The sequence below is a fragment of the Lissotriton helveticus genome, chromosome 8 (genome assembly GCF_964261635.1).
Source record: "Lissotriton helveticus chromosome 8, aLisHel1.1, whole genome shotgun sequence".
In the NCBI taxonomy this organism is placed as follows: domain Eukaryota; kingdom Metazoa; phylum Chordata; class Amphibia; order Caudata; family Salamandridae; genus Lissotriton; species Lissotriton helveticus.
The window spans coordinates 186,870,874-186,898,596 of NC_136069.1; the positions used below are offsets into that span (position 1 = coordinate 186,870,874).

General features: G+C 44.6%; 1 protein-coding gene across 1 annotated transcript in view; it reads left to right on the forward strand.

Moving 5' to 3' along the window:
- Positions 1 to 27,723, forward strand: part of PIGP (phosphatidylinositol glycan anchor biosynthesis class P) — a 109,766-nt gene that overhangs the window by 56,869 nt on the left and 25,174 nt on the right. Inside the window, exon 4 of the mRNA XM_078656870.1 lies at positions 26,143 to 26,261. Coding sequence (XP_078512996.1) covers positions 26,143 to 26,261 — 119 coding nt within the window. The remainder of the gene's footprint in view (positions 1 to 26,142; positions 26,262 to 27,723) is intronic.

Genomic DNA, 27,723 nt, shown 5'->3' on the forward strand with positions numbered 1-27,723 from the left:
GGATATCACAATTAAACAAAAGTTTAAACCAGTGGGAAATATAATTAAGCCAGGGGAGGCAATCTCGTATTATAGTTTGGGTAAACAGTGTCTCCTCTTTTGACCATATGGATTTCCAGAGTAAAAGAGGGTGCAATGAAACCAGATCAGAAATATACTTAATTCCCACTTCGCGGTGGATAATTTCTGTGGAGGCCGATAATGGGGCACACAACAGACGTTTTAGAAAGGAATTTTCGGCTTGAAGTAATAAATTGCCGTGGCAATGTCCCCAAACCCCTGCACCGTAAAGTGTGGCAGTGACGCATCGTATCTCATAAACTGTCAACATATCTCTGATACGTCGGTTGCCCTGTTTAGCAGCAAATCTAAAAATACCATTTATATTCCTCAACATCTTCGCTCAAGCGTTGTCCTGTTCACGTACCCAAGACCTGTACCCTGCAAAAGTAATGCCCAAGTAACAGAAAGTTTTAACCGTTTGGACCTTAAAGCCTTCTATAAAATATGATCTGGATCTGATTGGGTTCCTGCCGCAAGCCATAACAAAGGTTTTAGATTTATTAATTAAAAGCTTCCTTTTTGCAATAAAAATGGTAAAATTATCAATAAGACGCTGTAACCCAATGGGGGTACGAGAGAGTAAAACCGCATCGTCGGCGTATAAAAGAATTGGAATAGAATTTCCCTCCACCCTCGGGGCATCCGACTCTAGCGGCTTCAGGGCTGCGTCCACATCATTAATAAATAATGAAAAAAGTAGTGGAGCTAGGACGCAGCCCTGAAAGATGCCTCTTTTGACTTTAAAAAGGGGGGTATATTCGCCTGAGTGACCATACCGCACCTTACTGGAGAGTTCCTCATATAATTCTGCCAGGAAATATACTATCTCTTTGGGTGCGGCCATTTCCAGCAATAGGGGCAATAGGATAGAGTGGTCTACCAGGTCGAAAGCACTGCTAAGGTCGGCAAAACATAAATATAGATTGCCCTCCTTAGCTAGGGTATATTTGCCAATCAAAAGGTCCAAGTTGACACACTGCTCTAATGTGCCAACTCCTTTTCTAAATCCATATTGTACTTGTGTAAGGATCGACTTCTCGGTTGCCCAGGCTTTCCATTCTTGATAGCATGACCCGGCTCATAATCTTTATAGCGGAGTCCAGAAGGGAAATTGGACGGTAATTACGAGTGTCGGTTTTTACTCCTTTCTTAAATATTGGTATTATAATTGACTGACCCCATGATAGAGGGAATTGGGTCTCAACGGCAATATTAAAAACTCTGGTTAAAAATGGAGACCATAAGGCCATTTCATTTTTATAAAGGTCTATCGGGACCCCCTCTGGTCCCGGTGCCTTCCCCCCCTTGCTGCTAGTTATAGCCTCAGTGACCTCCTCAATCCTGATAGTCAGGGGCATAGTTGGCCACTCAGTTAAAGGTTGCACGGTCAAGGAGTCCTCTCTATCAGTGGGATTAAAAATATTTGAGAAATGCTCTACCCAACTATTACAATTAATGTAAGAGTTAAGTTCTGGGATATGATCATCTTTCAGGAACGGACTATTGACCGTGTCCCAGAACAATTTACTGTTTTTTGTTTCAGCAGCTTGGTTAAAGTCTTCCCATGCTATTTCTTGAAGCTCTACTTTTCTAGTTTTAAAAGCTAAAGCATATGCTGCACATGGAACCTTAATTGTGTCTGAATTTCTTGGCTCACACCTTGGGGCTTGTTTCAAATGACATAGGGCCGCAGTACAATTGTCATCAAACCAACTTACCTTAGGTTATTTATTTCCTCTGGCTGTTTTTGTCAGTAAATTCTCAATTATATTATTGATCTTAGTAAAATTAGCAAGAATCAATTGGGGGTCGGCCACGTCCCTTAAACATACTTGAATTTCACTTTGACAATGCATAATAACATCATGCTGGATTTTTATTGGATCTAGGCCAGCCCATTTTATTCGAACAACTTTGGGTCTGATAGGGGCCATGGAGGGACTATTAGAAACTTCTGTTACATTTTTAAAGCCCCAACATAATAGATAAAGAGAAACACTATTATGGTCGCTAGTTGGTTGGACCGTAATCCAGGGTAGCGAAAACCAATGTATACTAGTACATGAGATTGCAATATGATCAATATTGGACATGGCATTTCTTCCTGTAAAAGTGGGACATTTCACAGTTTGTTTGTCAGTGATACGTTGCAACAAATCTAAATTCAACTTGTCAATAACATTGTTTAGAGCTGTACTATATTCGCAGTGAGGGAAATGCATATAGCAATCATCATCAAAATCCCCTCTCCTAATCCCACAAACTTTGGTTAGTGAAAATGGACATGCCCGAATATTAAAATCACCAACCTAAAGGATAATAATCCATTCTTTAATGGTGTTGGTCAACCTATCAAGTTCTCTTTCCAGGGCGTGGATGACTGGCCCTCTGGGAGAATTAAAAATATTATTGTAAAAGTTGATCAGTATGACATCTCTACCCACAGTAGATTTCAACCACATAATCTGGGAGTGGGTACCAACATTAATACAGCACTTAATCCTACATTTTATCAGTGTAGTAGAAACCAGAAGCAGTAGGCCACCCTTTGCTCTACCTGAGGGTGAGGCCTGGGCTGGGAGCCAATGGGAAGTAAAACCCTCTACATAGATTGATTTGGTACTCCATGTTTCTTGTAGGCATATAATATCGTGTTGGGCCGCTAGGAAATCGGACCAGGAAGGCGTGCCTATTTTACTTTTAAGACCGGAAATATTCCAGGTAGTCACTTGATAACCATTGCACATATTAACCTCATTGGCTTCCTGTGAAGGTACGTCAAAGCTCCCCGGGTCACTAGTAGTGGGTAATTCTACTATACCATGATCTGAATCATTATAAATGGTTGGTGTCTGTAAATCAGTCCTAGGTAGCATCCCCCCCTGCTCTATCATACAGTGATTTGTCTTATCAGATAAATTACCATTCGGCCTTTTTCCCATTTTAAGGTCTTCTGATGCATATCTTGCCTGTACTGTCTGCCTAGAATGGGTGGTCCCCTTACGTCCATCAATAAAATAAAGGTTGCTCAGGGCCTGGTATCTGTTGGCAACGGGAATTGCAAAATTGGGTAAGGCAAGGGTCTGGTGGGAGCTGACAAAGGTCCATTTCTGAGCCGACTACCATTTCCATGCATTGCCATTACATGTCTGTAAAAGTACCCAAGAGGAAGAAGGGTGGTATTATATTCCAAAGGGGAAGGTAGTGGGGCAATTATAATTGTATTATATGCCCAGCTTGGGGACCGAAAATTGATGATAATGCAGTCCCCTGCAAAGCATTTTTTAAGGGGCCCGATCCAGCTCACTCTACGTGTAGTCAGAACCTGACTTACCTCTTCCATTGGATAGCCGCAATTATTGGTCAGCCAGAACACTACTTTATTCAAGAGTGAGCCGTGGTTCTCTACCTGACCCGGTTGGAGTCTGGGTACATTAGCCAGTATTGTGACATAGGCACTGCATTCGGGGGGTAGGTTTATAGACGTGACAGTTTTCCTATCCTCGTGGGCTATGGCTTTCGAGCTATCAGACTTTACATAGTCTAATCTAATAGAGTTAGCTGACTTAGTCCCAACACTTGCCTGTTGCATTAGAGCGGGTCTAGAACTATTATTAGAAGGTTTACCTAAATTGTCATCCTTTTCCTGATTTCCCGCCTCTACAATACTGGTCCCTTCATTAGCAGTGTTGGTATATTTGCTATCTAGAGTGATAATCCGGTCAGGGAGGCCTGTAGCAGCGACTTCCTCTAAAGTTCTGATCACCTCATTTTGACATTTGTCTTTAATGTTGGACAGTGATGCACTAATCTTATGTATTTCTCTCGCCAAAGAATCTACCTTATCGTATAACGGTCTTAAAAGCTCCGTCACCTTCTCAGAAATATCCGCTAAGGATGGGCTACACTGTGGGGGATCTAAGTTAACCGGTGGGCCTTCTTTCCCTGTATGGGTATTCTTTTTATCTTTTTTTGTTTTATGATTGGCATTCTCTTGTTCTATATGGTTTTTACTACATCCCCTAGTCTTTTTCTTGGGCGCAGGGCTTTCAGTAATAGTCAAAGTAGGGGTCGAACATAATCGAGTATAGTTCCATTAATGCCTACCACTCTGTTGTAATCAGGGGCTGTTTCCTGAAATAACAAAGGGAGGTATGTTGATTTATCAAGTAAGTTCACGCGTGAAGGGCTAAAAGAGGTCCTAACCTCGGGCCCCTGGTCTCCCCCCAAATAACTAGATCCCATGGACAAACGTCTCTCGGTATGGTCTATCTCTTCTGAGAGGACGTTTACTGCTTTAACCAGATATGTATCAATCGTTGTACAGGATTTAGCAATGTACAGCTGAGCGGGCTTCCTTCTTGCCATAGTGTAACAAGTAGGGGGGCTCCGGTTGACGGGCCACACTACTATCAGCAAAGTAAAAGTATATGTTGGGTTGGCCTAGATTAAAGTGTCACGTGCCTCACTGCTATCAGTAAAGTGCAATATGGGTTGGCCTAGATTAAAGTGTCACGTGCCTCACTGCTATCAATAAAGTGCACTATGGGTTGGCCTGGGTTAAAGTGTCACGTGCCTCACTGCTATTAAAGGGCAATATGGGTTGGCCTGGGTTAAAGTGTCACGTGCCTCACTGCTAACAATAAAGTGCAAATACAGGTTGTCCCGGGTTAGGGTCACACGTGCCCCCTCAACTATCAGTAAAGTGCTATATGGGGTAACCTAGATTAAAATGACGCGTGCCTCGTTGCAAGCGTTAGAATAGTTTAAAGTGGCACGTGCTAAACAGTTCGGACTAAACTATGGATTCACTAAAAACTGGAAGCAGTTCAATTATAACACAGAAAGATACATACGCTATATAAGAAAGATTTAAGAATTAAAACCAATAAAAGTTAACATTAAAAGTACTCGATCCAAGGGTATTTAGCAGCATAAATGTCTTTAAAGTGTAATGCTTCAAAAGGAGTTGTAATCGCCAGGGTCTAAAATAAATCAGATAAAATGTACAGAGGCTCGAACTACTCGCAAGGCAGGGTGGGCACAAAAATAAGTGCGCTCAATACCTTTCTCCTTGTCCCAAGGTCCGTTCCGGTTCTAGATGTTAGAAAGGGGGCCCTGCCTCTTCCTGGCGATGACGTGCTAGGACGGGCCCACATTTGCCCCGGGCGCCGCCCACGCCCGTCCCGCGCTGCGGGTGCCCTGGCCCGTCTTAAATGCGCCTCCTGGCGCGCTGGTGAGGCGTGGATGGAGTGCGACGGCGCTAGGGGTCTGGGAGATGTAGTCTCCCCCCAGCGTCGGCTCCGGCTTGCTCTCCCTCCTTCTTTCCCCAGGGCTGGCAGCTGGCAAGAGGGGGCACAAGGGGAACAAAACAGCCAGTAGAAGTAAGCAGAGGGCTCTCGCAATGCGGGTGCCCTGGTCCGTCTTAAATGCGCCTTCTGGCACGCTGGTGAGGCGTGGATGGAGTGCGACGGCGCTAGGGGGTCTGGGAGAAGTAGTCTCCCCCCAGCGTCGGCTCTGGCTTGCTCTCCCTCCTTCTTTCCCCAGGGCCGGCAGCTGGCAAGAGGGGGCACACTGGGAACAAAACAGTACAGCGTACTGGGCACTTATCTGACCTTTGCACAAGTTACTGGCGTCAAGCCTTAGTTTTTTTACATGTCTTGCTCTAAACTGGGATACATCCTTCTTGATCCATTCTGATCAATTTGGTGCATAAAATCCCCCTGGGTTTGCTGGTCACACTTATCTGTCCTTTACAAAAGTTTCCCTCCAAAATACCTCTACAACTGACAGTTTTTTAGAGCCCGTGTTCTAAGTAGGGACACACCCGAGCTATTCCATGCTGTCCAGGAACTGGATGAAGATATCCTTTTTGTCAGGCATCCACGAGTCTGAGGCCTGGGGGCTTGGACTGTCTGCTTCTTCTCAACTCCTTTTTTCTGAGAACCCACCCTTTTGTCACATCCCTGCAGCCCTGTTTTTTTTTTTATATTGGGATTTGGAGAGCGCAGAGCAGCAGCCAGTGCACGTACCACAACTGGCCCCTTGTATTGCAGCAGACGTCGGATTTTGGGGAGTCCTAACATCTCCTACATATCCTGAAGACCACCAACACTTAAGGTATGTGTATAAAAGGCATTGTTTTGGTTTGTAATTTTTACCCTCTTAAAACTGTTAGGTCTCTATGACATAGTACTACAATAACACCTATATGCATGCCTATTTTTACAGTTATTCCTTGTCTAAAGTTTTTCACAAATACCAGAACTGCCTTATAAATTAAAAACAACTTCCATAGCTACTTACATTAAGTATAAAATGTGTTTTATCAGCGTGGCTGTTACCCTTCTGAGCCATGTTAACTCTGCAGTCTTCGCCAAAGCCTGTTCACCAGCAAAGATACATTTAGGCATTCCAGACAATTTTCAGAGTGCAAGTGTGTGCATAAGTTATGTGCCTATTTTTATATCTGTTACAATCTGATAATTAGGCCATAGGCGGTCGTCCTCTAGACAGGAGGGAATCTCGTGGAAAAGAGTTTAGGTGTTAGAGTTAAATTTTTTCTCTGCACACTCCCAATGTGTAAAAAGGTTGCCTTAACAATGTCATACTTTCACATCTGTTACAATCTGATAACTAGGCCATGGGGTGGGCGCACTCTATACAGGCGGGAAACTCATGGAAAAGAGTTTACACGGGGTGCTTCAATTTTTTTTCCACACTCTCCCAAGGTGTAAAAAGCGCGCCTTAAAAAAAGTCATCCTTTCACTGACCTCTCACGCACTGTCCCTTCTAAGAGCCCCATGACTGTGCATATTACCAGACCCTCGGCGCCACTCTTTACAAGACTTGTCATGCTAATCAGTCCCTGGCACCTGTTCCCCACGTATAAGTCTTGACGTGTCTTAGCACTATTTTAAGACTGTTTTGAAATTATGCTGTGAAATTGTTCCATCAGCAAACTTGCATTTTAGTTTGTCCCCTCTTATGGAGCCCTGGTTCATCCTGCCCTTTCTGGGGCTGCGGGAGCACACTTTACCAGGTTACAAAACTATGACTGGACATATTACCAGGCCCTCGGCCGTTTTACAAAAATGCCATGCTTATCAGCCCCCCAGACAACCTTTCCCACCTAGAAGTCGTTGCTTCATAACGTGTATCACTTTACATCAGAGACTTTTAAAATTAGGCGGTAACATTGTTGCATAAGAAAACTCACATTCTGGTTTGCCGCCTCTTATGAGGGACTTGCTCCACTCCACCATTTCTGGGCTGTGGCAGCACACTTTACCCTGTTGCAGATCTATGCATGGGCATGTTACCAGGCCCACGACTTGACTTAACATTTATTTATTTTCATAATTAGTGTCATTTTACATCAGAGACTTTAAAATGTGAATATATATATCAAAGTCTAAACAGGAAGCCCCAAATTGAAGCAAAGCCACACCAAGTTCAGATCAGCACGTTTATTTGCATTCATTTCACTGCTCGCTCCTTGACAGTTTTCAGAGCAATCTTTGAACATGTAAAGCCTGACGCGTTTCAGGAAATAATCCTTTCTTCAGAGGCATTGTTCACGAAGGGCTGGAAGAGCAGTTTTTGCCCGCGTCTGCTCATATAATCACTGGCACCTGCCACAGTGGGCGTGGCTAAATCGCAAAGCCTTCTGTGCCTTGTATTACGCTGGCCCTCTTCCCACAGTGGGGCCACTCAACAGTCCTTGCAATTTGAACCAAGTATTCACCAAGTGGAGTAAAGTAAAGCGCTGTAAGCCCTCAGATTGCGCTTTGCAGCAGTGAATTCGTGCTCAAGGCAGCACCACCTGCATTGGAGCTGCTCTTGTCTTCGTTCCGTCTTTGCAAGCCCCTTCTCAGAGCCTGCACGAACGCTTCGTAAGGTGGGCCTCGCTTCTCGACTGGGCAAACAGCCGATATTTATCAAAGTCTAAACAGGAAGCCCCAAATTGAAGCAAAGCCACACGAAGTTCAGATCAGCACGTTTATTTGCATCCATATATACATATCACGCTCCAGCTCCACAAAGATATCTCCGAGCACTCCCGAGCGGGTGCTGTTATCGACTCGTGGACAGCCGTATAACATGACGCTCCATTCTCCTGCACCTCCCCAGGAAAAACAGCACTCTAGAGGTTTTGCAGGAACGGGGTACTTTTAATTGGCAAGCAACAGACGCGTTTCGGCGTTAAGCCTTCGTCAGTGTCAATGACACATCAACTCATGCAGACAAATAAAGCTTTACAAATTTCATGAAAACAAAGAAGGGACTAAACCCTCTGTTGAAAATAAGGCGCCATCTTAGAATGTGTTCAAATACACATATAGACATATTATGTCTATCACCAATCAAAACCTTCTAATACAGAGGTATTACATAATGCAAATTAATACATTACATAGTTATCTAGCCGTGGATCGGCTATTGTCCCTTGAAAGTACCACTACGAAGTTAAAGCTTTCTGACTAACAAGTGAAACAGCAATTTTTTACATTCTAAAATCTTAGATTTGCATCACCCATTGTGCAAGCAGGTAACCAATTCCTACATATGTGCGATCTCATTAATCATGTCGGAATACAAAGCATGTAATCCATCCCATAGCCCCACAAACATGGAGCGAAGGGAGAGACCACATGATAATAATAATAATAATCCACATTTGTAAAGCGCACAATCACCCGTAAGGGTCTCTAGGCGCTGGGGGCCGTCGGGAAGATTAAGCGAGCTATTGCCCAGAGTCACATGGTGCTGGGCTAACCTGCCGCCGGAGCCGGGGATCGAACCCTGATCCCCAGATTCCAGCGTCAGTCGCCCTGGCCGCGGCGCCACACCTCTCCTTTCTTACTATTTCTACAGCTAGGAAAAGTCACACAGCCCGAGACAATACATTCTTACAGTTTTGTTATCAATTCATTTCCCTAAATGCACTGCCAGCTCCTCCCACTGTTCAGGCCTCTGGGGTGTTTGGTCATTAAATCGATAATATAACTCGATTTAAGCCTTCTCAGTCGTCGCAGACGGTCCCCACCCCTGACATTGGTTGGTATAGTGTCAAGACCGAAAAATTGCAGTGTATTTCTGTCCTTCCATGTTGTTCTGAGAAATGTCGGGCCACCGGGTACGCCGGATCGGCTTTATCGATGGCCCGAAGATGCTCCAATATGCGCATCTTTAATGGGTTGATGGTGCTCCCCACATAGCGCAAGCCACACGGGCAGACCAGACCGTATACAGCATAGGTAGTGCTGCAAGTAATGAATTTCAGTATCTTGACACATTTGCCTGTTTCTTGTATCTCATAGGTAAGGACTCTTCTGCTCGCTGCACAGGCCTTACAACGGCCACAGGGATAAAAACCCATCATATCAGTCAAGGTGTTTGTTTTAATCCTGGGTTTCCCTAAGTGGCTACTGACCAACTTATCCCTTAGTGATCTTGCTCTGTTAAAGGTCACCAGGGGGTATGGAGGTATATCATCTTTGAGTGCATTGTCTGTAAGGAGGATGTGCCCATTTTTTCTTAGCATGGCTTTTAGGTGGTTGGCTCCCGTGGAGTATGGTGTTACCAGTCTAAATTTCCCTTCTTTGTTAGGCTCATTGGATAAAGATTTTTTCTTCAGAAGATCCTTTCTAGAGATTCTTCTCACCTTTTTAAGGGTGTTCTGTAACAACCTGTCATCGTAACCCCTAAGACTAAAACGTGAGAGACATTCCGAGGCGGCCGCCTCAAAATCCTGGTCTCTCGAACTGTTTCGACGTAGTCTAAGTAGTTCTCCATATGGTATACTATTGACCAACGGACGTGGATGGCTACTGCTGGCATACAGGATGGAATTGCCAGCAGTTTTTTTTCTGAAGAGTGAAGTCTGGATTTTCCTGTCATCAATGATCACCCTCAGGTCCAGATATTCCGCTGCCACCGGACTAATGGACCCAGAGAGGGGCAGATTATACTCATTGTCATTTAGGATTTTGTAGCAGGGATTCCGTTCTCCTACAGAACTGTGCATAGAGACTTGGAACCTCAGTGAATTAGGGTGTGCCAAAACTCACCTTAGTACCCAAAATCCCCTTACCGAGCTAGCTACAGTGTCTCATTGGTCATTACACACTCCCAATGTTTAGACAAACCAGAACATGAACTTACGATACCTCAGGTCACGTGGAATACATGAGCACTCTTTCGTTATACAATCATTTCAAACCAGAACGTGGAGTAAATGAGGACTCGTGCATATTTGAAATATTTATTTACTAATGCAGTGTTCTCAAACGCAGTATCTTAGATAATACAAGCAAACATATTATTAGAAGCAAAGTTATCAGCATAGTTACTAGTCCATAGAATACAAAAGGTGACAACATACGAAATATGCTGAAATGAATAGGGGCTAACCGCACCTAATTCTCCCCCTCCCTTACTAGCATAATATATTATATCTAAGAAGGTCTCATTGGGTTTTTAGCAGGGCGGCCCCATACCTCAAGATCCTAGTGTGAAGGGATCACATCATCTTCCACCAGCTCTCTGCATGCGAAACAGCATCAAGTGTGTCGTGTGCCCTGTGTGCAGCAATATAAAACGTGCCTAAAGCAAGAATTTGGCTGCCGCTTGCATGTATGTTATGTCTAGGAAGGTGCGAAGATCAGACCTCACAACAACACTGGGTCGAGTTATCCTTGAAGGCTTTAGCACTCACTGTACAGACACAGTTTACCAAGCAAAGCTGATGTCAGAGCAATAACATATTATTCTCGAGTAAATCACACCGCTCTACTGGGCTGAAAGCTAAACCAACAATTATGTGTCGTGTGCAGAAGCAGCAAAAGGTAAAATGGCGTTTGAAGCATTTAATAAGCTCATGCTAACTTAACACAGTATATAGGTAATGCGTATCAATATGACACCCCCCCCATGATCCGAGCCCGGACCAGACATAATAATATAAGGGGCTCAATGTTGAAGTGCTGAGTTCAAGAACGATAGGCAGTTCAAATTTAGAGCAAGTGAGAAAAATAATTTTGTCACTTAAAAAAGAAATCCAAAATTGTATCCTCTGGACAATTTGAGCAAAGTCAATAGTTCCGGGAAAAGAACAAATCGGACATAATCCTAAAAAATTAAAAAATGGAAAAAAGTCCACTTGTCAAAGTCAATAGTACCAGGACATATAATTCTGCAAAAAAAATTGGAAAAAAGTTGAATGTTAATAAAAGCTTCAATTCCATTCAGCCAAGGACGGAATATAAGCAGCAACGGCTTCCAAAAGGAAGTCACTGTTATCATCATAAAACAAATCAGCCATCTAATTGAATAGGGGGAAAGAACATTCATGCTCTTCAATTACCGAAGCCTCTAGCACCATCAGAGGACAACTCGGTGGGTTCTCAATGTGCCAAGAAATCTTGTGCTGCTGCGAGTATGTCCCAACGACCCATTAGTCCATGCATCGCTGCCAAGGCCATAATCCTTTCGTCAGAACAAACCAACTCATGAGCAACTAAGGGACTCATCAATCGATTAAAATCCACGTTAGGAGACACCGTCTTGCAGAGACACAAATCAAGGGCCCACTGGAAATCGCAGCTCAGGCAATGAAACACAGGCTGGACACATGTAAAATAGGAAAATCGAAAAGATAATCCATATGCCGCGCTTAAGGTGGCAAGCGGCAGCGTGCCATAGTATTCAAGCATCCTGTTGCGAAACAGTGCAAGGTGGTGTTGCACGTCGTGAAACACAGGATGGGCAGCCATTCTTAATAAAACAAAATATCACCAGAACGCCTGCAGCCAATGCCAGCAAAACAGGAAATCCACCAAGCAAGCTCGAAAAGATAGAATGGAAGAAAGCAGGGATGACTCCAAATATCTTTTCAAATGAAGTTACAAGACCACTAATAACTATCTTAAAAAAGTGTGCGAGGCCAGAAGTGGAGGATGCGTTAAAGATTGAATGAATCAGCTCGCTGAAATGTAATGGCAAGTCAGTATTTAATAGTGCCTGCACCTCTGTGCGGGTGTTGGCGACGTGAAGGAAAAATGTTTCGCGAGCTGAACTAAGGGCCACTTCTTTCTGAGACAAAAGGGCTCTTATTCTACTCATTCCATTGAATTCTGCCTTCAAGGTTGGAATCCGCGGCCAGATGGAAACATCAGAGTTCCCATGTGGAGGAGGATACAGAACCTTTTTGCAACAAACTACACGTTCAGTTACTGTAACCACATAAGCAATACCTCTAACTAACCCACAACAATCTTCATTATTTAAAAGCAAATAACTGCCGTTTGCCAGTAACGTGAAAGTAGGGACGATTGCTGGAACGGGAGTACCTTTCAAAACACAGGCTAAATATGGCCGTTCTTGGTTGCAAGAACCATGCAATTGAATATGTCTATATATTAATGAGTGATCTGGTGTCTCTGTGCACTCTTCACCTTTCAGATAAACTTCTTTCCCATCTTTTAGGCATCTGTAAGTAAACGGAAGCGACCAGGCTTCATGTAAAAACGAATTACCTAGTGGTTCGTATCTGCCTATCGCATTATATCGCATACAATTTGTAAATTTAAATAAAGCAAATGGTAACGTGATCAACCCGTGGATAAGCCACGTTGCAGCAGTGGCTTCTGCCACAGAAAACGGTAAAGAATCCAACCTTTCAATGTGTAACATAGAAAAAGAGGCATCTCTCATTGAAAGTAAGCGCTGCTTGTCAGTCAAATTAAAAGGGGCAAAGAGGGAGGTGACGTTCATGTAATTCCAAGGCACCTTCCCAGACTTAAGCGTCTCAAAGGTCCACGCAAATTGCATAATTGAACGCAATTGATTTTGACCATGGTACAACACAGACCCTTCATCTTGCACAATATCAACAACAGAAGAGACAATATTATCCAGCGTGTAAATGCGGGGAGAAAGCATGTTAATGCTATTTTCTACAACTGCAAGCACTTTCTCTAAATTAGCTTGATCAATGGCCCTAAGGCGTGTAGCCGCCTCAATTTGTGATGTTTTCCAGATTTCATTGTAAATCGCATAAATCCATCATTTTGATCTACCACTAGCCGGGCCTTTTATGAAATCATTCAACTCCACATTATCCGTTAACTTGGATAAATGCAGTTTGACCGCTGCCAAGGTAGAATGCTTGAGCCAATTCTGACATAACTTGCCTACAGAATAAGTGGTGACCGAATGGTCAGTTTCAAAACGGGGATCAGTCCTGACTTTGTGTAAAACCATCGGCCAAACCCAGAAAATGACATTGGCATGAATCTGCACCTCTGTGCCACATCAGCCAACCTCTTGGGTTTAAACTGGATATGTTAAAGGATGAATTTTGTAAAAGAGTTTGCAACTCTCTAATCGAAAATTCAGTTGTATTACCCCAACCGGAATATTCTTCTAAATCAGGTATGGAAGGAGAATTTAATCTTTTAGAAGTAGCCAATCCAAAGCATGTAGTTTGAGAAATGGTAGAATTTAAAAACAACATATGATTTGGGATGAGACATGCACGGTGCAAAGCCTCGGTGCCTTGTACCTGCCAACTTCTAGAACCCCAAACAGATTTTAAGTCAACAGTTTCCTTCCATAACTCGTAGCCTTCTATAGCCAGCTTGTCTAGAAAGGACTTTGAGTACAATAACTTAGTATCGGTAAGTCTAACCTTGGACATGGACTTCTGTGTCATTTTAAAATAAAAAGATGCGGGATTGGACTGATTAAAGTCAGTAAAATAAGTGTACTTTTTCAAAAAAATACTCGAACTTCCTTGTAAAGGAGCCGGGCAATGCTCCCACTGTGTATAATTTACAGCAATCCTTCTGTAATTAGTTTTATGCAGATAATGGTTGCCAAAATGTTGGAAGCAAAATAAATCACCATAATTAGCAGATTCCAAGTACAAATCCTCAGCATCAAAGGCAGCATAATATTTCAAATCAGAAAACAATGCCTCAACGGCCTGAATATCCCAATCATCAGAACGTATGTTTTGTTTTACCACATCCCCCATGTTTACTCTGAGCACATTAGGGACATTAACAACCTCAGTGGGGCCATGGATTTGAAATTTAACAGCATCCCATACAATCCCATCAAGGACAGGCCAAGCATTGATATTAACAAAGGTCAAGCCTCTCTTCAGTCTGTTTGCTGAATGTGATGAGGAAAGGGGCGCCAAAGTTCCATTTAGATGTCGAATGCATGTTCTCTCCTCGACATAGTGTCCATCGACAGTTCGAAAAAAATAAAACACAAAACCAATTGACATAAAAAGGTAAATTGAAAAAAGTACCAGCCAAATATATGTCCAAGGGGGAATCAAAAAATGTTTTTTAAATAAACTGGCATAAATTGCAAAACGTGAGGGCTTTTTTGAGTTATGTGAAACAGTGTCAAAAGAAAATCTGGATTCTGTGGCCAAATGAGTTTGCAAATCAGGCATCGATAAGTCAGTTGGGTAAGTGTAATCAAGTTCATCAACGTTATCATCAGGCAAAGTACTTAATAAAGGACTGGAAATCGTAGGCACCTCGATGGCCACCTCTGGCTCAGGATTAGAAGCAGTGGCCAAAACCGAATTTCTCACAATCGAAGGACAGGAGACTGCCGGTGTCATACTAAGAAGAATCGGCCACTCTGTGTATCTTGACATTGTCAATTGAGATAAACCTGTTTTCCTTACGACCTGGAAGGGGTGGTAAAATAACTGTTCTTGTGCCCTTCACGCCAAGCACAGGAACCGGAGCTCGATAGGAGGGACCAAATTCTTTCTTGTTATCGATCTTCTCTCGAACCCGTTCTCCAATTTGGGGTAGCCAGCCAACTACCGGGATCTGCAACGCATCATCCGATGTGGAGGGCAAATGTTCCTTTGCAAGACTGTCTCTGGTCCTTTGTAGATCTTGTAAAACATTGCAATGTTCATCTACGTCAAAGGCTGTGGCTTGGGCCTCGCAGTCTAGACCGTCAAGGTCTGGGACATACATCTTGATACCAATGAGCATTTCGTATGGGGTCCGCCCACCCAGAGACCTTCTAGGGAGATTATTAAGAGCACGCTGCAAGCCATTGAGATGGGCCAGCCAGTTTCTGCCAGTGCCTGTAACTCGAGCTGTCAATGATTGCTTTAAGTCACGGTTCATTCGTTTCACTACACTATTACCCTCAGGTCTGTATGGAGACGAAAATTTGACTTGGACCCCCATCGACATCATGGCATCCTTGTACGCCTTAGAGGCGAAAGCCGGATCCTGATCTGAATGGAAGGTACCACAGGCAAAAATCCCTACAAAGACACGCAAATCTCTTATGAATCAGTGCTGCGATGGGGCCATACCCACACAAAGTGTGTGCATGAATCAACTGCTACTAAGATATACTTATACGCAGTATCAGAAGAAAAAGGCCTGCAGTGATCTAAATAAACGCATCCTAGTGGTTTATTAGATATGTACAACTGTGTCTGTGGCGGACGCGTAGCAGTCGAAGGCTTAATCTGCTGGCAAATGTCACATTAAAGGACATGATCGCACGTCTGTTTGTACAGGCCCCGCCACCCGAAACGTTGTTGTAACTGAGATACAGTGGCCGAGACGCCCGCATGTGCAGACGCCACATCTTCATGTGTCGCTGTGATCAATGTATTCCTGCGGTCCGAGTTGGGAATCAACCGCTCCCCAACTTCAGGAATTTTCACATAAGGAACCTTATCGGGACTTAAGTAGTATGTGTACTTCGAAGGGAAAACCGCAGGATATTTACCTCCCTTCTCAGTGGCAGCAACAGCCGCCAAGATATCATCATCATTCTTACTTTTGGACCGTGTAACTGCTGCAACTAAATATGTCGTTACCGCAGATTTCGCCGCTTCATCAGCAAGCGAGTTACCCACAGCGTGAACTCCCACACGCTGATGGCCGAGAGTATGAATTTCAAACACAAGTGGCAACTGCTCTTTAAGCTCAGCCACTCGAACCCAGATCATTTTAGGTTTTATTGTGCTACCCTTGGAATCACGAGTCATTTTTAATCCAAAAGAACAAGTTTTCATTGTAAGACTGGACACAGTAATAGGAATCACTCACAATAAGAGTCGTCACACTTGGATCTGCGTACTCTAATGCAAGCATCAGAGCACGAAGCTCTGCCAATTGTGCGGTGCAGTCCCCTAGAGTCTGCGTGTGCACGACCCTGGACTTGAACTCATCGTTCACCATGAAACCGACCACAATGGCGCACGCGGAAACGTAGGCATGTTTAGAGCCATGCGCAACCTGCGCCGAACCATCAGTGTAAATGATGCAATGGAAATCCTCCAAAGGTCACCTAGCTAAAGGAGCTGGATGAACGAATTCATACTGTAAGTACTCCTGCGACCGCAATGAGGCGTCAAAAATAAACGTGACATCCGGGGACGTCAAGGAAGCAGCCCATTGTATCCACCGAGGGTGCAAAGCTTTTGAATTAGGTACACTGGCTTTCGTAACTGCCTCCCAGGCAGGACATGGGGTAACAACCAACATGCGTTTTCCCTGTGACAGAGCACGTTCCTTAAGAATCGCCATCTGTACAGCCGTCAAAACTTTCTCCACAGTGGAAAAACGCATTTCAGCCGAAGTGTACAAGTGTGACTTGTAAGCAATAGGTACTGTGTCTCCTTCATTAAAAGTCAGGTATGTGAAACCCACCGTCCCAGGGATGATTCTTATCACCAGGTTGGTGTGGTTGTCACGAGTCAGCAAAAATTTTGAAGCGAGCAGATCAGCCTGCAAGGATTGCAGAATAGCCGAGTGCTCCGGCAGCCAGCATGATTTGGAAAAATGTGGTTGTATCAAAACATATAAAGTCTTGATACGCTGGGCATATCCCGGAATGTATGTTCTCCCGAAATTCAAAAACCCAGCAAAGACTGTAATTTTTTCAGAGTTGTAGGAGCGCGCAGTTGTGCACATTTCTCCAAGAAGTGAGGAGCCAATCCTCTACCTTCATTGTTGAGCTCGTAGCCCAGGAACAACACTGTATATTCTGCAATGTGCGATTTTGCAAAATTGAACTTGTAACCCATGTCGGCAAAGCTACAAATTAAGCGGTCAACGCGATACAGATGCTCCCAAAGTTCGTCGTCTGTGAGATAAATGTCATCCACATACGAGCAAGCATCAGGGTCGACTCTCTCTAAGAGAGAGACAATGCGGGCGGTAAAAATCCCAGGACTATTTTTATAGCCCATAGGCAAACGTCGAAATTTTTTTTGCACACCGCCGCAAGTAAAGGAGGGCCATTGGGAACACAGACCATCCAAGTGGTGGGCATAAAAACCGTTGGATATGTCAAGCGTGGTCTTAAAACGCTTACGCACTAGACTATCCACCAAGGGAGAGCCGTGAGTATTCTGTACTGCACAGGTACGGCAACGCGAGTTTAAATGCCGGTAATCCAATACCAAACGATATGATCCGTCTGGCTTGGTCACAGTAAAAAGAGGGTTATTCATCGGTGACACACGTTTCAATCACTCCTTGATATTCCAATTGTTCAAGGATTTCCGCAACGGAAGCCTTAGCTTCACGTCGAATGGGATATTGAGGTTGTGGCTGTGGCTGAGACCGCAAAGGAATCTCGTGGTGTGGGGAAAATTTATCCCAACCACGATGTGTACGGTACGGATCAGGCGCTAGAGCCTTAGCCCACTCTTCTGCAAAATTCAGCGCATGCTCCTTCGAGACTGTGTGCGCGAAACTGGGGAGGATCACCTCCTCCCCTCGCGGAGCTGCGAGAACAAAAGGTGGGGGCCAGTCAGCCTCCGATAACAAAATGTCATAAGTAGACGAAAGATTCTCCCAAAATATCCCTTTTATGGTACGCTGTATGTCACCTTCGATTAACAGGACAATTTCATAAAGTCTGTCAGGGGGAGCAACTCTAGTGTCAGCTGCCTCAACTACAACATAACGGTCTGTCGCTGTCACCTTCAGTAGTGGACGCAGGGCCTCCGGTATTATGGTAATCTCTGCCGCGCTGTCCAGCAAGGTCAGAGCCCATGTCAGATTCCGAAGCCGCGTTCTCACTATCTGTGGCATATCTCGCTGTTAAAGCGGCGACCTTCTTCTTTTGAAACTGGGGTCTTTTCGGAGTAGAGCCGTCCTGCTTTCCTGCACCGTCTTTTGGGCGGGGCTGGTCGCGTCCTTGCTGGCCACCCCGACCCCTGCCGCCTCCTCCACCACCGGTCGGCGAGGCCGATGAGTCCTGAAAAGAACGAGGAGAGCATTGATCAGAAACCTGAAATCTATCAGGTGATTTAATCTTTGCGCGATCGCGCAAGTCATAAACACGTTCTGTTGGGGCAGGCACTGGAGACGCAGGACGATTCTGTTGCTTTCCCTGTTTTTGTTTTTTAGGCCAATTTTGTTTCTTGGACTTGGGCTGAACGTCCGTGTCAGACTTCTGCCCTTGGGGTTGCGTTTTCTCTTTAGTAGAAAAAGGCTTGAGACCCCTACTATTGCGACCCACTGTTTTATAAGCCACCACAATAATCCTCGCTAACTGTCGGGGTTTCTCGGCATCGGGAAGCGCCACCAAAGCATTAGCTACCTGAAAGTTCACTGCATCCCCCTTGACATTAGCAAGAATGAGATCGCAAACCACATCAAAGGTGCCACACAGGTGCATACCCAATTCAACCGCAGCCTCAGGTCGGTGCTCATCTTGAACACGCTTAAGGACCGTAGGCAGGACAGTCATAGACGGAGTGCCGTAGCACCTCGCATAGACCGCCGCAAATGTTCTACCCCAGGTCTCACAGTCACCGATTTCAGGGGCCAAGTCTTTTGGCAAACTAATTGTCAGAATCCTGTGTTTCTCACCAGGAGTCGTGTTTGGAAATACAGCTTCCAGCTGGTCAAATTTCTCGGTAAGCCAGAAAGGAAAATCATCCTTATCCTGGGGTCGCTTGCCCTTCACAGCATTGACCATCACGGGACTGAGCTTCATACTGCCCTGTCCCGCAGGAAGCGCCGCACCACCCGGGGCCCCACCCGGAAGATTACGGGTTATGTATTGCACCAAAGCTCGAATAACGCTAATGGAGACTACATGTAGTCTACGAAGTTCAACAACGGTACAATTGCCGTGTTGAGGATGAGGAGTAAATCCAGCCAAAACAGGCCAATTTGCGCCTGGAATGACAAAGGACCTAGCCTCGGAGCGGTTAAAGAATGGGGGAGGGCGCCACCAAACCAAACGTGATGCTGCCAAGTATCTATAGGTACTTCCTGTGCCCTGTGAGGAGTATATTCATTCGGCACAGGCGTGGGAGTGTACGTGTGGAACACACCAGAATGTGCGTCCACAGCCGGAAATGTCACCCACGAATAAAAGATTTCGTAAGGGTAAGCGGTTTCCGCACTCACCACCATTATCACGGCCATGCCATCCACGGGACATTGTAATTCTGCAAATGATTGCGCACCGCAATGCGACTATGCTGCGGAATGTCCACGGCAGCGGCCATGACGTCACAGAAAGGTAAAAAGACGAAGGAAACTTTGTAGCACAACTGGGTAGTAATTCAAGGAAACCTTTTAGAAAGATTCAAGCTTGAAAATACCTATTTCACAAATAGGTAGTTTTTTTCTGACACCACCGTTTTCCGGAAACGACAATGAAGGGGTTAAGGATTGAATGACGTACTTCTCGAGTGTCATGAAATAAGACCACCAACGTATGGGCGCCATGTAGCAGGGATTCCGTTCTCCTACAGAACTGTGCATAGAGACTTGGAACCTCAGTGAATTAGGGTGTGCCAAAACTCACCTTAGTACCCAAAATCCCCTTACCGAGCTAGCTACAGTGCCTCACTGGTCATTACCAACTCCCAATGTTTAGACAAACCAGAACATGAACTTAGAATACCTCAGGTCACGTGGAATACATGAGCACTCTTTCGTTATACAATCATTTCAAACCAGAACGTGGAGTAAATGAGGACGCGTGCATATTTGAAATATTTATTTACCAATGCAGTGTTCTCAAACGCAGTATCTTAGATAATACAAGCAAACATATTATTAGAAGCAAAGTTATCAGCATAGTTACTAGTCTACAGAATACAAAAGGTGACAACATGCTAAATATGCTGAAATGAATAGGGGCTAACAGCACCTAATTCTCACCCTCCCTTACTAGCATAATATATTATATCTAAGAAGGTCTCATTGGGTTTTAGCAGGGCGGCCCCATACCTCAAGATCCTAGTGTGAAGGGATCACATCATCTTCCACCAGCTCTCTGCATGCGAAACAGCATCAAGTGTGTCGTGTGCCCTGTGTGCAGCAATATAAAACGTGCCTAAAGCAAGAATTTGGCTGCCGCTTACATGTATGTTATGTCTAGGAAGGTGCGAAGATCAGACCTCCCAACAACACTGGGTCGAGTTATCCTTGAAGGCTTCAGCACTCACTGTACAGACAGACACAGTTTGATATCAGAGCAATAACATATTATTCTCGGGCAAATCACACCGCTCTACTGAGCTGAAAGCTAAACCAACAATTATGTGTTGTGTGCAGAAGCAGCAAAAGGTAAAATGGCGTTTAAAGCATTTAATAAGCTCATGCTAACTTAACACAGTATATAGGTAATGCGTATCAATATGGCATTTTCTACGAACTTCTCTGCCGTATTCATTGCCCCCTGCCACACAATGAATAGGTCATCTATGTAACGGTACCAGTACAACACCCTTCCACTGTCCTGTCCTACACTGCAGCTCCTGGGCACCTGCTCCTCCCACCAGCCAACGAACAAGTTTGCATAGCTGGGGGCAAAGCAGGTGCCCATCGCCGTCCCATATATCTGTTTGAACAGTTGTTCCTCAAACAGGAAGATGTTATGCGTAAGACAGAATTCCACGAATTCTAGTACCATTTGGTTATGCTGCGCAAATCGTAACTGGCGTTGGTCAAGGTAGTGCCGGACCGCATTTAGACCATGATGATGTTCTATAATGGTATATAAGCTGGTAATGTCCAGCACCATCAGCAGATAATCGGATTGCCAGATCATGTCAGTGATTTTATTCAAAAAATCTTTAGTGTCCTGAACATAGGAATTAAGGTTGACAACAAAGGGAAACAGAACATTGTCCACAAATCTAGACATATTCTCCGTGAGACTGTTCATCGAAGAAACAATAGGTCGCCCTGGAGGATGAGTACTGTTTTTATGTAACTTAGGGAAATTCCCTTGGCAATTGGCGGAATATGTCCTGAACTCCGCAGAGTTAACAAATTCTGCCAATTATGAGTGCGGAATGAAACATTCCGTCCACTTCTACCTAAGACATGATTCCAAGTCCACAGTATGGTATGCTGCACTGGCCACACATAGGGCCCGATGTAGGTAATTCTTATTTACCACTTCTTAAATACCGAATTTTACCGATTCGGTATTTAAGAAGTGGTAAATATGAAGGGGGGAGATGTAGGTATTTCAGAATCTGTAAATACCGAATCGTTAAGATTCGGTATTTACCGATTCTGTAAATACCGAATCGGTATTGCCCATTGATTTGAAGCCCATAGGAATCAATGGGAAATACCGATTCTGTAATTACAGAATCTGTAAATTCCGATTTTAGCAAGGGTGCAGGGGGTGTCACTTTGACACCCTCTAGCACCCCAAGTACAGGCTTGTGTGCCATGTGGCACACAGACATGCCCTAAGGGCATGTCTGTGTGTCACATGGCACAGGTGTGCATGCGCACATGTGCATGCACACCTAGATTCGGTATTTTACCACCCAATTGGATTGGGTGGTAAAATACCGATTCTTAAAGCCCTGTGGCACTCTGACATGTGCCAGCTACATCTGCATTTACAGAATCGGTATTTTACCGAGTCTGTATCTACCGATTCGGTAATTTTACCGAATCGGTAAATACAGAATCGGTAAATGCATGCCCTACATCTGAAAACCCTAATACCGGTCGGAAAGGGCCAAAATCAGCCGTTTCTGATTGGTATTAGGGCTCCTACATCTGGCCCATGGTTATTACAAGAGCATGCCACACCTGCTTGGCTGCAAGAGACCCTTCAGGAACCCACTTGCACATGGTGAATGACAGCTGGCAGGATAGGCAGAAGGCCTCAAGACCAGAACCTCACAATCAGTCACAATGCAGAGGCACTGTACATCACGCTGCTTGTCTTTGAAGGTGCAAAACACACAGTTGATGGACAGAATGTAGAACAATGTCATACATTCACCCCAGTATCGCTTTGTTCGCCCTAAGTGTGGCAGGGTATGCTCAGACGTGAGTCCCTTGTTCACTTGGCCACTGGATTCAAGATAGCCTGGCTGATGAGGATTATGAATCCGAAACCGGTCCCAGGATGCTTGTTTCCGGTCCAGGGAAGACATGGCTTGGCAGTTCGGGCTGGACTGTTCCCATGGGGCACAGGGTCAGACTGATTTGCATATAGCCATGTCTGAACTGGGGTGGCTGAGTGAACTAAAGAATGGTGATGGATTAAACCCAGATCAGTTGACTGGGGGTGAGTGTTTGATTTGTTCAAGCGCTCCGTCCATCATTCCTTTTTGTATCGCTGTCTTGGAAGGTGGCAGGTTTAATCTCACTATGGAGCACCTCTGTGAGGATGGCCCTTATCTTGAATCCTCCCAGCTGTAACTAATGTGGATCAGGAACGGGATCCCTTACCAGCGAATATCCAATGGCAGAAACCCAGGCTGTGAGCAAAATCTGCTGAGGCCAAGTAATTGGTGAATGCTGCGCTATCCAAATCATAAAAAGATATAATTAAACATTCTGCGCATCTTTCTTCTTTGAAAATCAGACCACCATGTACCTACCTTGTTGCCCTGCTTGTAAATTCTGTCTTCGGAGTTCTAGTCCTGGAATCTTGCTTCATATAAAGGTAAAATACTACATGTGCAGTCATTTTATGACCTTCTGCCTTTAAAACTCGGAGGCACTGACCCAGTTCGCTCAGTTCCAGCTGATGTACCGCCCTCATTTTCTACCTTTATTTAGTACTAATGCATGCTGGGACCCTTGCCCCTTAGCATAGTCCTGTATGCGTCCCTTTATGTTGTCTTGGGCTGACATAGTGTATATTAAGCGTTCAATATTTATGTATCAACTACAGGTACCAGTTTTTGTCGGTCTGGGTGGAGAAAGCCATTAAGCAACCAAGCCTCCTGGTGCCTCCTCTGTTCAGGGTGCACATGAACGGGGAATTGTCTGATATTCCGATGGGTAACGCGCATATCTGCCCAGTCCATAGGTAGTTCGTAATGGGCTGCATCCCAAAAAAATGACTGATTCTCTGCCGCAGGGTTCCATCCTCTTGACACCTGCTAGTACTCTAGGGTGGTACTATTGATTCAGCTTGGTAGGTGAGCTAACCAACGTGCATCCCATCTGCACATCTCCCGATTCATTCATTACTTTATTAAAGAATCTCTGGGGCTGCCCCTTGCAGCTCTGTTGATCGGGGTCAGTAGGGCTCTGTGTAAATGTTTAAGAGAGTTAATTGTTGGATACCATTAGCCATTTGTCCCAGTGGTCTCTGTATGTATTTGTCAAGTGCAGAAACCAGAATATTTTAATCACGTGTGCATACTATTTTTTTTACTGTATTTTTGGGGTTTTTAGCAAACAACAAAACGCACAGTGCATGTGGACAGTTCCAAACATGACGACAGAGTTAGCGACAATTTAGAAGCGTGCCGTATCCCCGGGTGGAATTGTGCACCCGTCTCACTACGCCCTAAGCCGTGCAGACGGAAAACCAAGGCAACGAGCTTATCATTATACAAGGAAATACATACTTGGCCAACAGAAAATATACATAAACAGCAGCTCTATATTCTAATGAACCCCCACCTCAGAGCTACTCTCGGACAACGCAGTGTCATCGCCTTGAAACAGACCCAGCAATTCGGCCCACATCATAAATGCCTCAGCATCTCCCCCACCCTTGAGTGATAATCTCATATGTTGTTCCTCTGCCACCCCCCCATTCCAACAGGTCTCTCCGATCACGTTGACATACTTAATAGTACTCTCTTAATGTTTTTGCAGATTTCACCATCCATGAATCCTCTCAGACCCGTTGTTCGGTAGTAGCTGCTATGGGCAAAGGGGGAGGTTCTGTGCAGGAGCTTGACACCGACACAATGTCCACCACGAATAAGGGACTATAATTGAATGATTGTCAGAACTTGACTTTTAGAGTATAGTGGAATTTTAGTGCAACACATTACGTTTATTCATTTTATTTATTTATAAAGATTTGTATAGCGCAAACATGACCCTAGTGGGTATGAGAGCGCTTTACATGACGAGGCGTAGGGTATCAATTGGACTGGTAAACAAAGGTAAAGGTACAGGTGTGCATGATAAACGTATATGAAGTACATAGTGTAAGAAGCTTGATCACAATTGTAGTTCGTAATAAGATGGTCAATCTTCGAAGAGAAGTTAATATGGTTACATTTCCATAGGCAAGGATAAATTGCCTTAAGGTAAAAACGTAGTCAGTAAAAAAGATTTTGCTTCTTTTTTTAAGGCGGCGGTAGATTAGGTGAACATCTGGTGGTAGAAAGTTCAGTTTCTTAGGTGCAACAATCGAGAAAGCTCTGGTGCCCGTTTTCTTTTTGTGGGTTAGTTGGGGTTTCAGAAGCAGGGTGTGCACAATTCTCGAGGGTCTGCAGCCCCCTGATTTTTCTAGCTTTTGAGCCAGGTATTTGAGGGTATTGAAATGTAACGCTTTATGTGTCAAGCATGCAATCTTTAATTGGATTCTTTCTTTATATGGTAGCCAGTTCAGGGATTTTAGGGCCTGGGAGATGTGTGTGTTTCTTTTTATCCCAGAGACAAGTCTGGCTGCCGCATTGAGAGAGGCTCTTAGAGGGGCCAACTTGTATCTAGGTAAGCCACTTAGTGTGGCACTACCATTGTCCAGTCTGGGCAGAACAAGAGCTTGGACTGCTTGTTTTAGGTCTTCATGTGAAAGGCAGGATTTAAGTTTCCGTAGAATGCTCAGTTGGTAATTCGCTCCTTTGGTGGCAGCATTAATATGTTCCCGCATGTTCAGTTGCTTGTCTAATGTAATACCGAAGGATCTAGCAGAGTCTATGATGTGAGGGGAGCAGTTAAGGGCTGTAATATGTTTAAACCGAGGCTCGATCTTGGGGGTGTTATTCAGTGGTGGGATGAGAAGAAATTCAGTTCTGGCAGCGTTAAGTTTGAGATTATTATCCGTGAGCCAGAGATGTGTGTTTTGCAAGATGACATTGAGGGATATAATGTCCTCTGAGGAGGCGATTTTGAGATATAGCGGAGTATCATCAGCATACATATAATAATGGGTGATAGCAGATTTTAAGTAGTTGGCTAGTGGTTGCAGGAATAAATTGAAAAGAATGGGGGAGAGAGAAGATCCCTGTGGGACACCCAGAGTGATTAAGTGTGGCTTAGATAGAGACTGGTTCATTTTGACTCTCTGGGATCTGTTTTGGAGGAATGAGGAAAACCATTGCAATACAACCCCTGATAGGCCCATCCTTTGCTCCAGTAGTTTCGATAGACCATCATGTTTGACCGTGTCAAAGGCGGCCAATAGGTCATGTAGTATCAAAAGGCTTGATTAATTCCGATCCAGCATTTATTAGTATATCATCAACAACACGGGTAAGTGTATATTCAGTGCTGTGACTTTGACGGAATCCTGATAGGTGTCGATCAAGGAGTTGATAGTTGTCTGTGATTGCAGGGTTGGATCTGAACACAGCTTTTCAAGAGTAGGGATGTTGGAGATGAGTCTGAAGTTATTAGAATTAGAACAGTCTGCGTCGGGTTTCTTTAAAGTGGGGGTTACTTGTCCTGCAATTTTGCTTTTACCTCTGAATAAATGCACCCCCCACATTGTAAATCGGACGGAGAGAAAGTAGGTGAAATTGTTATTTTATTGTTTTAACGTGATGTTCTTTGTACCTTGCCACTCAAATATTTCTCTTTATTACAGGTACTGGGCAATTGCTTTGCCGGTTTACTTCCTTGTCAGCTTAATTATTGCGTTGATACTCTTGTTTGGGATTAATATGATGAGTACTGCTCCACTCAACTCCATACACACGATCACTGGTAAGTATATAGAGCAATTATATCCTGATTAACACACTCTCACTGCTTCAGTAAATAGTAAACACATTACTATAAAAAATGGTAGGTCACAATCCTGCCCAGTAGTATGCTGTATGTGCATATGAAATCACATGTTCAGAAGGAGCAACGCTCATATAATGGCAGGCAGGAACTTGCAGACCAACAGCTATATAGACTCCCAGTAAACACAGACCTCCTAGCTAAAGGGAATTAAATCCTCAGGCACACATGTATACAACTCAGAAAGACATGTAGACAACATCCATGCAAATTCAGATGGATTTATGATTGTGGTTGATTGTGCTAATGGACATGGAATGGAGGGAAGGATAGCTGTGGGTGGATAGGTTTATGGGATAAATGAGTGTATAAAAAAATCTTAAAGCACAAATTTGTATTTATGATACTGACAACTTCTTTTGCTGCTGGTAAGGGACATAGTGTGTTTCCTAAATGATGCAAAGATGGCCGCTGTGCACACTTGAAAGGAAGATGGGCATCTTGTAATGATTTTTTTTATTAAGAGGAAAAACCAGTTCGAGGCATGTGTGCTGTAGATACACATGCTTTGCATTTAAGCGCACCTGCTGTCCTGCTACGACTCGCTTCCTCCACTGGAGACTGCACTACCGGCGCTTGGCACGACCTGGCCCGCCGCCTCCACATCACCACGCTATATTCCCCCTTGTTGCCTCTCCGGGGCTGCCTAGACCTTCAGGTCACACGGGAGGGCGGCTGCTGCCATCTCCTCCGTAAGGCTTGCCATTCGTGGGGTCAGCTGTATACGAACGGCACATTTCGCACCAGTGAGAAATTCTTCGGTAATACCGTGCCCACCCTCCTAGAACTCTTCTACTATATCCGCCTGAAACAGGATGTCAAGGCCCTCACCCCGTGCTTCTCACAGCAACCTCCTACACTATCTCCATCGCATAATCTTCTGCAGAAAGACACCCCTGCACATGCCATTTCAATGCTCTACCGCACCACCCAAAAAGACTACATGCACGACCCCCTTCTGGCTAGAACCCGCAGGGAGGAAGAAATAGATTCCCCATCACTGATGATCAGTGGTCATTCTGCTGTCAACAAACCGGGAAAATATCTGATAGCAGCCGGCTGCGCGTCATCCACTATAGATATTTACACCATCTCTGCTATACGCCCGCGCACCTGATACGCCTCCATCGTTGTGACACCGATCGCTGTGACCGATGTGGGAAGGAGGGGGCAGACTTCAGACACCTAGCTTGGGACTGTCCTCCCATCCGAAGTTGTTGGACAGAGGTGTTGGAGGCACTTGATAGAATGACTGGACTGTACATCCCCGACGACCCTCTTGTCACACTATTAGGGTACACTGAAGCGCTGACTGCCTCGCTTCGGAAATACATCTCCCTGGCACTCTTGCTCGCTAAGCTAAGGGTAGCCTGCAGATGAG